Source organism: Coturnix japonica, chromosome 2 (assembly GCF_054131305.1).
Source record: "Coturnix japonica strain WE chromosome 2, WE-NBRP24, whole genome shotgun sequence".
Classification (NCBI taxonomy): Eukaryota; Metazoa; Chordata; class Aves; order Galliformes; family Phasianidae; genus Coturnix; species Coturnix japonica.
In genome coordinates this window covers 111015723-111033932 of record NC_140664.1, presented here as the reverse complement: position 1 = coordinate 111033932, position 18210 = coordinate 111015723, and the positions used below count along the sequence as shown (strand labels likewise).

Below are 18210 nucleotides of genomic sequence, written 5' to 3'. Positions count from 1 at the left end.
GGCCTTGAGGACATCAGCTAGAGACTGGAACCAGGATTACCAGATAACAGCAATTCCTCCTTGCATTAGCACCTTCCTTTAAAAACCTGCCTACAGACACTGAATGAGGCTCACCTGCTTCATTTATGCACCTTAAGAAGAAAGGATGTGATATCTAAAGGGACAGCAATTGTTACTGTGCTTCAACTGCAGCTGCTGGTCATTCACAGGAATTAGCTCCCATCAGCATGAAGCCACATCCACATGCAGGGATCCTTGAGGTCCCTTCCAACTTGGGCCATTCTGTGATGGCACAATAAACTGATTAAAACTGATTAAGAGCTTTTGTAGGGCTCTTTTTTCCTCTCTTTTCAGTTTTATTTCCCTAAAACAAGAAGGACTGCAGACTGCCAACAGAGTTTTATTTCCATGCTCAGTTTTCTCGGCTGATGGGCCACTGTCCCTTGAGACATAGATGATTTCCTCCCAGAAAGGGAACTTGCATAGTCTTACACAGAATTCCCTCAAGAGGCTCCAGGGAACAGCAGACGGTTTATACCTGCACATACCTGGTTAACTAAAACCAGATCATCCCATTTTTGTGTGCTGGCTTGGCCAAAGATCAAGGTCATTCTTCAAATCATTCCCATCCCCCCCCCCCTTTTTTTTTTTCTTTAAGTTCCTGTGAGAAGTGTTTAACAATTCTTGTACTTGTGTTGAGATGGAAGTGTGATAGCATGAGAACATGCCAGCTCTGTCACAATCTAGACATGTAGGTACACATGATTTGATCACACCCTGTCATCTGACAAGCCTTCAGGTAACAGAGATCTGTATCTCTTGGACAGGTTTTAATAACTGAGGAACTAAAGCTGTGAAATACCCACCCACTTCTTTGTAAGATTAAGCCCCAAACCTCTCTAAATGTGTTTCTTTGCTGGAAGAATCCTTATGATATATTTAAAATATTTCCGCTTTTACAGATACACAATTCAGTTCAGCTATTTTAAATGTGAAGCTGCTTCTCAAGAGACCAAGAATAATAATGTAAATTCTATGAAGTTACTTTGAGATCCAGTGATGATCAACCTGCTTCAAGCAAGTCTTCAGTATTTCGGAGGAACTCCAAATGTAAATGGTGAAGTCAGCTGAGGCTGTGACACTGTCATTCCTAGTTCTTTCTTATATGGCTTCCTCCTCTTCTCTTTTCTTGCTAATGATTTGGCTACAGCCACAGCATAAATGGATCCAAAAGTTTTCAGTGTCAGCCCTTCAGGAATGTTTAGTCTAAGGTCCAAAAGCTGAGGAAGGAGAATGTGAAGGACCAGATCCTCATGGCACAGCCACCATTTAGCGATGAACCACCAGCCCTGGTGGTTTTGGATTCCTCTAACCACACACCCGATCCTCAGTGCCCCCGAAGCCTATTTACAACGTGTTCAGTAATTTTCACCAGCTGGCTCCTATTGAGAGTGTCACAATATTTATGTAACATTTTCATGTATCAAATAACATGGCAAAAAATCTCTGTCTTAGCCAACTTTATTATTTTTAGGCTGATAAATTTTTGGTTTTAATTACTAGGCATTTGTTGTCAGCAGTTTTTCCCCCGAGGGTTCTCAAAAACCCCATTGAGAAGCAGCACTCAAACCTCCTTTCTCTCCATCAGGCTTTGGATCAGGCCATCCATGCTAAAGCACGGTCTTTGAAGGTCACATTTCACTTCAAGAATCAACAACCTGGAAACAAAGGAGTGCAATTAAAGCTAATGTTCCACATGGTTTACAAAAATAATCATGAGTGGCTTCAAACCCTAACATTTCAACTGGGAATAGAGTTGATTTAGTAACAACAAGAAAGCAACAATCACATGAGGACGCTACCATCATATGATTTTTTTTGCATAGTCAGACACAGCTCTAACTTTGATTTATTCCTCTCTCCTTTCTGCCAGATAATGAGGGCTTAGTCCCAACAGGCCTTGCATCCCTCAGGCTATTGCCTTCACCCCTTTCCCTGGCAGACAGGAGGCTGCTGAAGCATGGAACCTGCAAATGCAAGATGCACTTTGCTGTTCACACAACCTGGGATCCTTCTCTTGGTGCTATTGGGAAGGCAAGAAAAAAGAAGGGCATCCAGCTCTCCTCTCCCTGTGTTCTGCTTCGCACACAAATGCCACATCTTACTGCTTCTGTAAGCCCCCTGAACATGGTGAGGTAGAGGGCTGAGGGGTGCAGAGAAAACATGAGAAAAAATGAAAGATACCAAGAGCAAATTAAAAATAATAAACTATCATAGCTGTAAATTTCCCTCTTCATTCTGTTTACAGTGCCTTGGCTTACAGACTTCCACCTGCCCTACCCAAATAAAAAGTAGTTTACTGTTGCTCAACTTGTTGATTTCTAGTTAACCAGTGTCTCCCCTGACAGTGCTCTACCTTGGGATCGCTGAGACCACTCTTAAGGTCCGTATGTTTCATTACGAGACTGGGCAGTAAAATCTATTTGTGTTTCATCTCTATACACCACACAATACACTGTAGTGCTTGTTATTGTGTAGATCAACTCGTGACCCAGATATTGACTGGCTATCACAACCCAGTCAGTGATCATACCTCTAGGTGTCGTATCACACAACTGTGATAGTAAGGTACGTGCATGTACCCACTAAATGAATATTTAAATAATGTTTGCCTTCAGGATCAACTCTGATCAAGAGCCAAGTCCGGGGAAGTGCTAGAATCAGCCAGTTTTCATTTCATTTATGGTTGTTGCTCAGCATGTGGGAAGAGAAACATGTTAAAAGTAGAGACTGGTTCATCAAATGCAATGAGCTATTGCAGTAACACTAGCAAATCAGGCTTGGGCGAGAGTTAATTTGGATTTCTGGAAGTAAATGGTCCTAATTTAAAAACAAATTAGGTATAAAAATTGATCAGAGCGCAGAACCAATATAAAAATGCCTGCAAGGTAAATGGTGTGGCTCTAAACAGGTCTCACAGAGATCCCAGGGAATGCTGAAAGCAAAGGGAGTGAGTCATAAGCACATGAGCTGAAAGGAGCTGAAGACAAAATCATGCATCCCTGCTTAATTCCATCACATGATGAGTCCTGGGGCCCTTCATTTAATCGGAGAGCCGAGCAGTGGAGAAACTTCACTCTCACTTCTCAGTGGAGGCTGAAGGAGTTGCTGCCCCGCCGTGCACAGCGCCCATCGCACAGCCTGGCACCATGAGCGGGGCTCACCGCCACCTCGCGCTCCTGCTCCTGGCTGAAGCCGTCCTGTGTGCTGCTGCCATGCGTGAGTGCCTCCCTCACCCCTTTCCTCCCTTCTGTCCTGAGATGGGGCTGTAAAACCTATTTGATCCCTGATGTGTAGTGGTAGTACCGAGCTGCAGAAAAATGCCAAGAGATGTTTGCTGTGCTCCGCAGATACAGAACTAAGCCTTGGTTCCTCCTTTCAGATTTCTAACCATATTTCTCTGGCTCAAGTATAGCCAGAAAGGAGGAGGCAGGATGGATTTCTTGTAGACTGCTTGGCTGGGAGAGGCTCCCAGAGCTTCAGGATGTGAGGAGTCCAGGAATTAGACCCTCTGGCCGTGGTGGTCAGGCTTGGTCTCTGGCTTCTTCCCAGATTCCCAGCTTGACTTCCAGTATTACTGACTCACTGAGCTCAGCACTAACAACCCAAAATGGGAATTGGGGGTCAAGTTCCAGAATCTGCAAGAGGGAAACCGAAGGCCTTAGTAACTGAGGTCAGGCTGAGCATACCTCTAGCCTTGTACCTGTCTTTACCGTGGGTACTTTCCCAGACTCTGATGATGTACAGCATCAGAACTTCCTCAGTCAGACGTAGAACCATTGTTCTTAACAGGACTTCTCCTCCATCACTTTGTGCACTCCAGTTTTGGTAGTAACCTACGTAAATTCTGACTGAGCAAGAAATGTCACAGCTTAACTGTGCCTAACATGAAGAAATAACTGTATTTTGTGCTTAGAACCTATCAGCTGCTGGTTTCATTTATTCAGCTTAACTCTGAACTTTCAGAAACAGTGAAAAAATGCTTCTTCCTCTGTGCTGCTCATGATTCTGTTTTTCTATTCTCCTGTCACACACTCTCTGGGCTATTTGGTTGTTCCTCATCTGGAAACAATTCCATCCCTTTGGCACCTTTCTCTGTATTTTTCAGTTCTCCGATACCCTGCTTGTGCTGCAGAGAACAGAGCAGCATGCAGTATTCAAGACATGAGCACGTGGGGAATTATACAATGCTGTAACAATGTTTTCATCTTTACTCTTTAACCTTCTCCTATTTTTTTTTTTCCAACTATTCGAGGGCACCACATTCAAAACCGTAAAGATATAAGATCTCATTTTCGAGCTGCAATAGTAGATTAGAGGCTCTTGTTCTGCACAAGCAGTTCTGTAACAACCCAGTAAGCCTTGTTCACCTGCTCTCCAGCTCCCTTGGCACAACTTGAATGTATCTGTGAGGAATGCGCTCCTTTACGGCACATCATATTAATCCACTGTTTCTGACAACTCTGTTCTCCGCTGCTGTTTCTACCAGCTTGTCCAATTTGAGCATCACGCCTTTTATAATCCTCTAAATCTTCCCTGGAAATGTTTTAAAAACTGTCAGCACAGTTGCCAACTTTTGTTTCACGGCCACTGAAGCAGCTTTGAGCAAGATGTTATACGCTACGGTTAACAGCTCATTTATTTCACCCTTGAACAGCTTCCACACCTTTTGAGCCACCTGATCCAGCCAGCTTTTTTATTTGTTGATTTGCTCTATTTTTTTCTTCACTTTGAGAGAGATTCTCCATCATCGTGAAGTTTGTAGCACAGAAGACTCTTAGGCTCTTCTGTTCTGCATGAAAAGCCAACAAATATTTCGTGCCATCACTTCATCTCCCCTAAATGCTGCTTTTGTACCTATACCATCCATTCACCCTTCAGACTCTCCTTAGCTTGGCCATAACATCAGCCTTCTTATATTCTGCTCTTTACTTACACCATCCTTTTATTGCTGTTCTAAAGCTGATTTTCTCTCTTCCATGGCTAGCACACTAGCACAGGAAATGCTGAAGTTGCCTTTTCTGTATCTTTCACCAAAATGAGAACCAGAATGAGAAAGAACATCCATCAGAGTGTGATCTTTTTCCTTATGACAACCTCACCAAAACCATTGCAGCAATCACTTCCTCAGATCGTGTTATTATCCCATCTATTTTGAACTAAACTGCTCTAATTCCATGTTACGACCAACATCTGCGCTTGAGTGTTTTTCATTGTTACAGAAGAAATACATTAAAGCTTTCCATTCCTTTAGGTTCAGCAATGGAAAATCTTCAGTTCCATGAGTTAGCTGCACTAGTGCTGAAGTATTTTCTCATCTTAAGAATGTCTTTGTCTTGTCCTGAAGCTTGTGAAATGTTTCATATTTGATTGAAATAAACAAAGCACAACGGGGAGGCACAGAAATGCCTCAGGAGCTCGTGATTTAGAAGCAGTGACCACAGTTATTACTAAAGCTGGACAGGAAAATGACTTCTGAATTCAAAAATGGCTATTCAAAATTAAAAGCATTTACTAAATTAGAACTGTTCCAGCTCATTTTGATGAACTGAATGTTTGGGAAAGAAATGACTGAAATGTTTTGATTGGACAAAATCAAAACATTTTTATTCATCATATAATTTTTAGATAAAATCAAAGAGAATGGGGGGAAGTGGGGGGAAAAAATCATAATCACTCACTGTCAAATAAGATGACATTAATTTCTTGACATAACATGTGATTAAGCACAAAAAGCTTTTGTTTAATTTTTATGGCTTTTATAGTTTCTAATCTGCTCTTGTTTTCCTGAAGGACAATATTGCCCAACTCTGACAAAGACTGAACATAGTAGAGCATGTGATACAAGCCACGAGGAAACACAGGTCATGATGTTCTGCTTTGCTCACATCTAAATATCTGGAATCTTCAGGGATGTCTTGATTCAAGATATTTAAGTAAGATTGCAAGGAGTTCCTGTAGGGCAAAAATGTATAGGAGAATATGTCTCATAACATCTGTAGACTCTGCTCTTTTCCTTGGACTTTCAGTTCTTAAGCCTCAAGAGACCAAGGAGAGAGCTGTTTGCTTTGGGGTGACCACTGAGATGGGACTGGCCAAGGGATGCCCTCCCAGCCCAGCAGCCATCTCATGGGGTGATAAAACACCAAGAGAGAGGCAGCTCCTGCCTATTCTGTGGCGCTGTCCCTCTGACTCTTCCATGCAGTAGAATGAGGAGTCACAAGACCAGGCTTAGAGTGGCTACACCTGCTCTGCAACTTCTCCAAAACCAGGACAAACTCCAACACAATTGATTTTGATACAGCATGCAGACATTCCTGCCCTTCTTATAGGTTCCTGCATCTTCCCTGAAATCATCCAGCCTTTTCTTGCACCTGTGTATAAATCTCACAAGCATCCAGTATCTGCTAACTTTAAAATAAGGCCATGAAAAGCAGAAGAAATTCTGACTCCCTTGATGTTGGGGCAGAATGGCACACCCAGCAGTTACCTGATTAAGATGACAGAGTTGTTCAGAGCCTCCAGGCTTTCATGGAACTCTGCAGATGAATCTACTTATGAACATATTTTTATGGTATCCTACAGTGTTTGACATGTTCCTACATGTTACTTGGATATTTACTTTGCTTTGCATTATGCGAGTACTTCATAACAGAGAGGGATCCTTGAAGGCCTGGGAAAAGTCTGAGTCCCTCATTTATAGTAATATGAGAAGAAAGAGGTTATTAACATTACTTAATATGAGTCATTTAAAAGTAATAGGCATGAAGCTAATGTGTTTTTGCTGTTACACTGTAAACACACTGAATTTACTATTCAGCTCTTCTTTTCCTCTCCTGCAAACACCAGCTTCTGTTATACTTGGCTCCAGCCCTCCCACCCAAACTAGCAGCCGTCTCTCCGAAGAAGAATCACCAAGTCAAAATTCCTTTTGATTTAAGTGTCTAGAGCTGCAACGATAAAGTTGTATAACTTTCCACTGGTGAAGAGGATCAGAATACAGTCATAACAGGAAGGCTGTTCAGCACAGGAGTGGTGCCTCTATAGGGTGGGAGGGGGACACCAGCCCACTGCGTGTTTCCTTTTCTATCCAGGGTTTCAAGATGTGCTGAGCAATGGAAGAACTGCTCCTGTCACGAACCACAAGAAGATACAGGGCTGGTCTAGTGATCAAAACAAATGGAATGAAAAGCTTTATCCCTTCTGGGAAGACAACGACCCTCGGTGGAAGGACTGCTGGAAAGGTAATCGTACACACACAGCTCCAGGACACAGAGGGAACTGGACAGAAAACCCACCTCACTGGTGTGTGCAGGTGCTGCAGTGCTTTTTCATAGATGTAACACAGAACAGCTGCTGCAAACACTGCAAAGTAGGGATGGTCTGCCATGGTACCATTACCAGCACCTCATCTGAAGAAGCAGAATAGTGAGCAGTTTCAGTTACTGCTTTCACATACCTCACAGCCTCAGACATGAATACTCACCATGATGTAGTGATGGCCAAGGCTCTGGGATAATGCTTTATTTGAAACTTGCCCTACAGGACACGTAGCTTCAATTTCTACCTCAGTAGGGAGCTGTGGCCTTCAGTTTAACAACTTCTGTGAAGAGCTTGTTTATTGTCTCCTAGGCTGAGTCATGTTGTAAATACGGGGGAGAAATACAAATATTCTCTTTTGGAATATATCAACCTCATAGGTAAAAAATCCCTTTTAGCTCTAGGAAGGAAATGAATGACAGATCAGTAAGGTATGTTGGGGGGAATCCCTATTGTTCTAAACTGGGGCATTGAATGATTTAGGAGTACAAATCCCCTTGGATATAAAGGAGCAACCAAGGAAGTGCTTACAATGTAAATAGTGCACAGTTGAAGGTTGCTGCTGCTCTGATAAATGCAGTGAAGACCATTTTCGGTTTTTACAGGAGGAAAGGTGACAACCAAACTGGTGACTGACAGCCCAGCACTGGTGGGATCCAATGTGACCTTTGTCGTGACACTCCAGTTTCCCAAATGCCAGAAAGAAGATGACGATGGCAACATTATATACCAGAGAAACTGCACCCCGGGTAAGCCATGGCAATCTCCCTGCTGGTGTGAAAGTGCAGATTGTAGAAATCATTAGAAGAACACCCTATGAACAATGGCCATGTTGCTCTTAACTGATAACTACACTACAGTCTAATCTGTCACACCATTTTCTTTCCTCACTTGCTGCATTACTTTTAGCATTCTGCATCTGCTACATATAATGGCCAGTTGATTTAAGGAGACTTGTCTTCGCTATAGAATTGGCTTCCCCAAATACTTGCAATTGGCTTTAATTTGGCTTCCTAACAAAACTGTTGCTGCTTTTCAGCTCAGTCACGATGTTGCAGACCCTGGCTGAGTGCAGGTTCAGATGATCACACAGTCACACTGTTCTCCTCAAAACTGATAGAGCTGTTGGTTAATAAAACTGACTTGTTTTTCCAGTTAGGGATTCTATAACTCCCTAACAAACTAACTCCCAAGAAAGAATAAACCTCACATTCCCACACTATAAGTATTAAAAATACGTATATATAAAGTAGAAAAACAAGTAATTTAAAATCAATCAGTCACTTCATGGGTGCTGTAGAGAACTTTTCTGACAAAACAAAGTTATTTCTTCACAGTGTTTCCATGGCTGAAGCTTCCACTTAAAATCTTAAATTCTGCTTGCCAAATGCTGGGGAAGCTTCACTGGCTCCAGCAAAACACTACAATGCCATGTAGCTGTCAGCAGCTTTTGGAGAAGCAACTTTAAATCGTGTCTGCCTCATGACACAGTACATTTTTTAAGCCAGAAAAATTTGGTGCCTGTATTAAAAACAAACAAACAACAACAACAAAGCCCCACACACATGGAAAAACTGAATGTCAGCCCAAAAATAACCCAACGTGCCCCGTTGTTTAAGGCCAATGACTTTGTCACAACCTGAGGTGTCTGCCTCCTGTTTCCTCACTTGCTGTGTGATTCTCACTTGACCAGGAATGTGTCCTGTTTCTACACTTAGATTCTCCAGCTGCCCAGGATCAGTATGTCTACAACTGGACTGAATGGATTGACAACTGCAGCTGGGAAAACTGTACAAGCAACCACAGCCATAATGTATTCCCAGATGGAAAACCTTTCCCTCATTATCCTGGCTGGAGGAGAAGGAACTTTGTCTATCTGTTTCATACAGTTGGTTAGTACTGCAATGTACCTCAATTTGGTTGCTGCTGCAAAGCTTACGTTCACTGATTGTTTCTAGTATCTCTTGAATGTGGACCCATAATTCATTGCCCACTTTTCAAAGAGGCCATCAGTTGCTCTATTAATCTTCTGCTAGGTTTGGAAATCGTGTATTACCGGGAGATCTCCTTTAAGTCTGCTTTTACAGAACTATCACTGAAGAAAATTAATTTCCTCTCAGTGGTATTCAATAGAACTTTCTAGGAAAACACAGGGTCTGAGGTCAGTCAGATGATTTGCTGGCCAGCCACTGCCACTGCAGATTCTCAGACTCTATAGAGAGCACAGAGGTGCCTATGTTCACATCAGTTTGATGGTACAGCAATTCTTAACTGTGGGGAAAAGACGAAAACTGTCATTGACTATGTAGTAGTGTTCCATTCATAGCTGCTGATCTTCAGCATTTCCAGCTGTTGAGTATGCAATGCTTGGGCTATTTCTGTCACTGCCTACATGCTACATCTTAGAATCCTAATTTAGCTTGAGAAAATCAGTATTATCATCAACTTCAGCATGAATAACATTGTCCCTAATTTTACATAAAGGTGATATTATTTACCTACCTCAATGGAAGACAAACAAACAAATGTATATGAAGGGCTATGGGGTATGAAGCATTATATCTTCTTTGCTACACTGAAGATAAACTTAAAATGCCTAAGAGGTAACACTATCCACTACATAATCCTAATAGCTCCACAGCATGTAGTTTCTTTGCAAAGATGTAAATGCCTTGGCAAATGCTCTTAAAAGTCAGTGAAATTTGGGACATCTTTCTGACAACTTTGAAAAAAATAATAATAATAAAGGGAGTAAATGCATTGTAAAAGTGCTCCCCAAACACCTGCCAGGTAACTGAAGGACAATTCCGAACTATACGTTTTGATCTAGGCAGTCCAAGAGTCACAGAGATATAGGTTCTGTAAAACAATTCCTTGTTGTTAGACTCAAAAAAATAGATATTTCAAGGCCATGTTCTGTTTCAGGTCAGTACTATCAAACAATCGGACGATCTTCAGCAAATTTTTCAGTCAACACTGCAAATATCACTCTCGGCAAACACATAATGGCAGTATCCATTTACAGGAGAGGGCACTCAACGTACGTTCCCATTGCAAGAGCAAGTACCACTTATGTTGTAACAGGTGAGTGTGCTGAAATAAACTGCAGTGAAATACTGGGAGCACTTGTTTCAGTTATAAGAAAGAATTCACCACAAACATAATCTGGTGTGAAAAGAACGCACCAGCCTGAGAAAGGTTTTTAATATAAATGTGAAATCTCTAGCAAATTCCCTAGAATAATGCAATTAGTGTCTGTACCTGTCTCAGTTGTGACACCTCTGCTTGATGTGATGAAGAAGGATTTACTGAAGGAATTGCAATTTTCCACTGATGTCTGTGATTCCTTACTTGTTCCCATACCTCTCTGGGTAACCGTTTGCCACTGTCATTGACTTGGAAGATCAGTAAACTGAATTTAACTAGAAATCCATGTTAAAGATAATATTTCACATTCAGGGTCTTGTTGTTCAGAAGCTTTGGAGCTCTTTGTTGTTTGGAGCCACTCATGTGCACTTCACTTTCTTTCTTTCTTTCTTTCTTTTTTTTCCTGGCAGACAAAATTCCAATACTTGTGAGCATGTCCCAGAAACATGACCGCAACATCTCAGACTCCATTTTTATCAAAGACTCACCAATCACATTTGATGTGAAAATCCATGACCCCAGTTACTACCTTAATGATTCCGCCATCTCCTACAAGTGGAACTTTGGAGATGGAAGTGGCTTATTTGTAGAAAGCGGCGCCACTACATCTCACACCTTCGCTCTGCAAGGAAACTTCACCCTGAATTTAACTGTTCAAGCTATTATACCTGTGCCTTGCAAGCCAGTAACACCCACTCCATCACTGCCCACCCCAGCAGGTAAGAGTTTATCTATCAGCAGTGAGGATCTACTCTAAAACTCTAAATTATTAAGTACATACATTTAGAGCTTCTGGTATCATCAAAGAAGTTCTGTGAAGCTATGCAAGTCATCTACAAATTGGTTTAGAAACAGAATCAATATACACATAGACATCATTTACACATATTTAAAAAACCATTTATCACCACAACAGCAGCTTAAAGGGGTCTTCAGGTAGACACAAGCATATATACATCTATTTTTATATCCTCTACGACACCAGATGATGTGATTGTAGTCTTGCCTACTCAAGAGACATCTTCTGAGGTAAGATATAAAGTGAGGAAGAAGTATAAGTGAGGAAGAAGATGTAAGTGAGGAAGAAGTATTTCAGAGATAGTTCCTTTCTGGTCTACATTAATATCCGACCAAAATTAAATGAGATTGGATTGAACTAGAAAAATAATTTACTCATATTTCAAAATGTGAGATTTCCACATTTCATTGAGCCAAGAACAGCTTTTCCACTATAAATTTATGCACAACCATATTTCAGAATAATCGTCATTATGGTCAGCATTTTTATCATATCAAAGGACTTAAAAGTTTGCAAAAGTCCTGCAGTTTCAGCCTGGGTAATTACATAACACCACCCGTGTTATATTGTGAAACTGGCTGTATTTTTCAAATTTCATAATTTTAATGTGGTTTTAATGAAATATGAAGTGAGAATTAAAAAGCAAAGAAAACAGAGAATTTTCACTACTTCCCTACTAGCTCTAATGTAGAACAATGGAAAAATACTTGCTTTTAAAGAGAGCATTTTAAAGCTTTTATTGGCATTTGGAAATATTCTATAATTGATGTGGGGATTTTAAAGCTCTATTATACAGACAGGGGACTGGCAAAATCTATTCAGGCCACTTTAGGGTTCTACAGAGCAGCTTACCACATGTGTTTTCTTTCAGAATGATCCCACACAGATAAATGCATTACTGCATAGCTGTAAAGCAAAATAATCAATGACATATGTAATGAATATTATCGAGATAGTTATGCTCAGAATACTTCTACACAGAACTCATTCTAAAACTGTGTATCTACTTTTCTTTCCTCGACCCAACAGTAACGACTGATGCATCTTCTAATTCAGACCCTTCTGCTCCCAATGAGATGGCAGAAGACAATCCTGATGGAGGCTGCCATATTTACAGATATGGATACTACACAGCTGGTATCACCATTGTAGGTAAGGATGTGAGTCAATACCTGGAGCAGAATGAGGCTAATAGTGGACTACACATTTGGCAAAGATTATGTTTATTTAGCCAAAGTTTCATCAGATACGTGAGTCCCACAGTCAAGATCCTCCTCTTGGACACAGCTTAAAAAAGATTAATGCACACATAGTTAACTGGCAAACTTTGGTCTCTTTAGATGCCCTGACGGGTCAGGTCTGTTGTGAAGTTTATGGTAACTTGGTTTGAGTCAAGCCCTGATCTTTTGTCTGGACACCCGCTGATGGTTGTCCCCATGCTATACATGGGTTTCCAGGCACTTGGGCTCTGAAACAGCTGGTGGGGACACAAGCTCTATCATTCTTTTCTGTTCTGAAACACACTGGCTGGAGGGGTCACATAAGGTTGAGCTAGCCTTGGCATGTACAGAAGTTGTGGCTAATGGGAGGTGGAAGTGATTTTGTGAAAGAAATAACTAACTATAAAAGAAAAATAAAGAGAAGCAGAAAGGCACATTCTCATAGGGAAAGTACTGGAACATTGCTCAGCTTTCAAACCCTTCAAAAGGAGCACTAAGGGAGGGAGAAGGTTATGGCAAACAAGACCTGACCTGAGCATCAGCCAAACACTTGAGGTTCTGTACACACAAGCTCATCATGTCCTACCGTTGACATCTGTTTCGTCTTCCAGAGGGAATCCTTGAGGTAAATATTATCCAGATGACAAGCATCCAGATGACAGAAAGCCAAGCTGAAAATCCACTGGTCGACTTTGTTGTTACCTGCCAAGGGAGGTAAGTACACAAATGAAATTGTCAATCACCTTCCCTCTTTAAAAATAATTAGGTGCTGGAACACCGTCTGCACTTAGACACAGCTGAATGAACAAAAGCTGGGAACACCGCAGTGTTTCTATTTCTTGACTGGAACTAAAGATAATGCAAGTCTCATTTGTAAATTATGTCAACAGAAGCTACTGCCAGGCTTGTAGGATACAGAACAAATGGCAAGCTGAACTAAAAGTAAGAGAACTAGATACTGTGGAGAAGCAATTCTATATTTTCCTGGCAAAGACAAGATTTCAGCACTCATTGTGAAATTGGAAGCAGCCTACTGAAGTTGGAAGGAAACCCTCTCTTTTCAGCCATGATTTTTTGACACTTAGAGTAAATGGGAGTGTCCAAGCAACTTCTTGGAGAGAAAAATGTTGCACTAATATTCCTAGCTCCTGGAAGGGGATTTGAGTTGAGAGGCATGAGAACTACAAAAATTGTCTTGGCAGCACAACTGGAAAACAATTTACCTCTCTTAAGTTAGTGTTTTTCAGCACATGATACTACACATAAGAGTCTGTATTCTTTTCATAATTATATATATTAAAGGCAACAGACTTCATGAGCTGATTTGTGGCAGGTTTTTCCTATGATGACCATGAAATGTTTAATGCATAAAATATAGGTTATATAAACAAACCATCTTAATAATCACTATTAGCATCATTGATCAGGAAACAAGCATCAGTATAAATCTGGGCATCAGCACAAGGTGTCTGTAAGTGGGGCTAACAAGACTCAACAACGCAATGGATTCTCTCTTCCCACCCCAGTTTCCCTACAGATGTCTGTACAGCAGTTTCTGACCCCACGTGCCAGGTGTCTCAGGGCATGGTATGTGATCCCGTGGTCATCACTGATGAATGCGTACTCACCATAAGGAGAGCTTTTGATGAACCTGGAACGTACTGTATAAATATCACCTTGGGGGATGACACCAGCCAAGCCCTTGCCAGCGCACTTATTTCTGTAAATGGAGGTGAGTCTGTGAGCAGTTTCTCCCTGTGGTCACATATCTGCTGAGGAGGGAACACAAAAAGGTACATGGGAGTTTTAGCATGACTGGAGGCCTCAGCTGAGATTGTTCCATCTTGTGTGAGAGGTCATAGAAAGATAAAAAACATTTGCTTCCCTGTGGGAATTTTAAATGTTAGAACTTGGTTCGATTTATGTGCACAATCTACAGAGTACAGCAATTACACAAACCCTTCGGTAACAAAATATGAAATGTTCTTTAGCTGTAGGTTATTTTTGCTACTTTGTTGGGCAGAAAAGTAAGTAAGGGACATGCCATCCATCCTACTGCACACATGGATACAAAGCAGGTGGTAAGGAAGGATGTGGCTCATTTGAGAGAGAACCAAAGCCTACAGCTGAGCAGGCCACCCTGTGCCCTTTTTGTAGCTCATTGATCTTAACTGAGTTTCTATTTCTACACAAGATGAACCAGGTTCTGGAAAGGCCTGAGTCATTCGCCGATGACAAAGTGTGCCCCAGGTGGCTGTTATCAGAATGGGTTTACCTTGGTCAGATGAGTATCGCTGTGTCTCACTCACAATTATTCAAGCAGCCTTTGACAGAAACAGGTATTAACTTGGCCTCACTAAGGACCCTAACCAATAAAGCTGTCTCTCTGCTCTCAACCCATTCCCCTCCCGACCTCTCACTAGATGTCCTAGTGACTCTTCTGATGTATTTAATTAGCATCAGCCAAGAAGCTGACCCTTTGAAGTCACTTGCCACACACAGTATTCTGGCTGCTTTTATTCTATCTAGGTGTAAAATTAGCTGTGCCTAAATCAGTTCGTGGTGACTAAGACACAGTGCCTGACCTAAATGTATTTCAGCTCCAACAGGAAAAAAATGAAGCAGGATTTTACAAAAGTGTATTCACAGCAGCTAAATTTAGCCTGACAAGACTGTCTCCCCAGGTTTCCTCCAGAAGGAAAAGCTCATTTGTATTCTTGGCCTTTACACAATAATCATTGCAGAAATAGGATGTAGGAGAGGTTGCTGCTATGAATCACCCTCTGTAGGAGCTCATCTAAGGTTTGCAAACATTTTCAGTGTGCCATGATTTTGCACAAATTTCAGGGGGAAATCCCATCATTTGGTACTTGAGCATACCTAAACATTTGGCCTCTGAAGTTTGGCAGGACTGTATCTAGGTCTGCAGGAACTGCATGCAACACCAGTTCTTAACCTGCTCAAACTGCTGCTGAATGAACTGCAGTCCTATGATTTAGACCTGCCCTATCAGTATGCTTTGCAAACCAGTCCAACAATCAACCTTAGTAATAAAATAACGTAAATCCCTACACTCTCAGAAAAGGGAACTAGGCTGGGTTCATCAGTCTCTCAGCCAAGCTTTGCCATCTTCACATGTGGAGCTGAAACAAGCAACATTTAAGAAAGTCTATTTTTATTCCCTTTTCCTTCCCTTGTGGCTATCACCCCTCGAACCACAGTTGATTCCTGCAGCACAGCTTACAAAGAGACATCTCATATTTCAGTGTAAATAGTCCCCTACCTTTGCAATTGGCAGGGAGCAAATCAGCTCCGACTTGTGGGATGCCAGCAAGGGCCCCTCAATGGCTGGAGGAGCCACAGCGTGTCTCTGGAGCATTGCACATGCAAAGCCAGCAGAGCCAGCCCACTGCCTGGTGGCACTCAGAACTAAGCTGATCAGGCTCTGAAAGCACAACCTCCTGCCTAAGTCACTGACTTCCAATGCTTAGACTTCATTCCAGTATTTGAAGTGCACTGCAGCCATTAGAAGAGTCAGATTAAAATGGTATTTTCTTGAGAAAGCCAATCTCACTGTTAAAACAAGACTAACTTCTAATCAAGCTTCTTTCTGAACTCTAGGATCATCCTCAGGGACAACAAAAGGTGTCTTCATCTTTCTTGGATTGCTGGCAGTGTTTGGTGCCATTGGGGCTTTTGTCCTTTACAAGTAAGTTGCTAAGATTAAAAACAGCTCAAGGAACTGGCAAAAATATTCGTTAAACTCACACAACCTACAGCTTTAATTTGTGTCCGCTATATTTTTGTTTCTTCTTTACTGTTATTCACAAACATTCTAGCAGACATTCAAGAAAATGAGATTACTGGCTTAAACCATAAAGCCATCAGAAAATGTGTGAATATTTGAATTTAATAGAAAACTCCATTTGATGCTCATACTCATAAACAGTAATAAAAGAATATCTGGGAACAGCACATAAGGAAACTCAAACTGCAAGATGTGATTTAGATGTTCAGTAAAACCTACCAAATAGAAATTTAATTTAGCTTTACATCTACAAGTAGTGATCGAGAATGAATCATCAACATACATTTAATAACTGACAGATTCTTTGGGAGAAGGCTACTGGGCATGCAGAAAGTGCTTAAAAGAAACACAGATTTGTGGATGTTTCTCATGAAACTTTAAGACTGCACCGAGACTCCTGAGTTAAGAGTATGCTCAGCCTTTGCAGGCAGTGGTGAGGAGGAAGCACAGAGCACTCTAAGCAACAGAACCTTCTCACTAATCAGGCCTTAGCCACTACGAATTAACTATGGCAGTCAATTGTTGCTTTTAATAGAAGGGGGAAGGAGTGATGTTATGAATATATGATTCTCTTTTGTATTGACCACATGCTAAATGTGGACCTTTGTGTTCAAATGTCTTTCTGCACCTAACTGTATGTGTTCTTTGCAGGAGATACAAACAATACAAACCTATTGAGAGAAGTGCAGGACAAGCAGAGAACCAGGAGGGACTGAGTGCCTATGTCAGCAACTTCAAAGCCTTTTTCTTCCCTAAGAGCACTGAGAGAAATCCTCTGTTGAAAAGCAAACCAGGCATCGTTTAAACCTTCAGCTTAACATTGACTTAGATTATATACAAGACTTTCTTGTGATGGTTGTTTGTTGCTGTTATAAAAACAAAGGAGTAAGGTAAAAACACATCTAGATTGGTTGGTAGCTCTGGGAGGCTTGGTGCAATTAGAAATACCAAAATAGTCCTTCTTAGGAAACAAAGGTAGTTTTGAGCACTTGCTGTTCTTGCTTGTGATCTAGGATATGCTTTTCTAAATAACTAACCCTCATGCCTTGTGTTTTCTTACTTTTGGGTTAAGTAGTTATGAGGCCTGTCACCAGCCTGAAGCTGACTTGTTGCCCCGGCTTAGGGCAGGACAGGGCTCCCACCAACACCTCACCATGAGGCAGGGAGAGATGAGCTCCACCACAGTCACAAGGCACAGAGTCGGGGTAATGCAGGCTGCCAGTGACACAAGCTACATGCAGAAAGCACCTTGTTTGGAGCACATTTTAGGAGCTGTGAGACTTCTTAAGCTTTCATACCCAAACCAGTTTTCAGGCACACTTCAATAACTATTTTCTTTATCTTTCACCCAAGAGTACAGCATGGCGCACACTATCCTTTTTTATATATTATGTCACTTTAGTTTTATTACTTGATTTTGCCTTTTCAACTGCAACTTCCATTTTGTACACCTTTAGTTTTATACTACGGGAATCCAACTGCTGTATTGACAAATAAACCATCCAATGATTGTCAAGAGCGCTCTCGTTTGTCTTGCAAATAGTCAAATAGGCAGCTTGGCGAGTTGTCTGAGCACTGACCAAAACAGTGTCTACCCACAAGAAACCCTCGATGACAGAACTAGAGGGAATGGTTTTAAGCTGCGCCAGGGGAGATTCAGGCTGGACATTAGGAAGTATTACATCTCGGAAAGGGTGGTCAGGCATTGGAATGCACTGCCCAGGGAGGTGGTGGAGTCACCGACCATGGGAGTGTTCAAGAAACGTCTGGATGTGGTGTTGATGAATATGATTTAGCTGGGAAGTATTGGTGATGGTTGGACTAGATGATCTTCTAGGTCTTTTCCAACCTTGATA

At 41.5% G+C, this 18210-nt stretch overlaps 1 protein-coding gene and 1 long non-coding RNA gene across 2 annotated transcripts; one reads left to right on the top strand and one right to left on the bottom strand.

Annotated features, from left to right (window-relative positions):
• Window positions 1-1505: 1505 nt before the first annotated feature.
• Window positions 1506-10757, bottom strand: LOC107309212 (uncharacterized). Its single transcript, XR_001553117.3, has 2 exons — window positions 10642-10757; window positions 1506-1718 (listed from the first exon to the last, which is right to left on the bottom strand). It is a non-coding gene; the product is annotated as an uncharacterized LOC107309212 (long non-coding RNA).
• GPNMB (glycoprotein nmb) lies at window positions 3129-17862 on the top strand. The gene is given in 11 exon segments (NM_001323193.1): window positions 3129-3279; window positions 7155-7304; window positions 7986-8129; window positions 9099-9272; window positions 10306-10464; window positions 10938-11246; window positions 12356-12478; window positions 13158-13260; window positions 14073-14278; window positions 16168-16255; window positions 17006-17862. Coding segments are annotated over 11 exon segments (1680 nt in total). The 5' UTR covers window positions 3129-3209; the 3' UTR covers window positions 17160-17862.
• The last annotated feature ends 348 nt before the right edge of the window (window positions 17863-18210 follow it).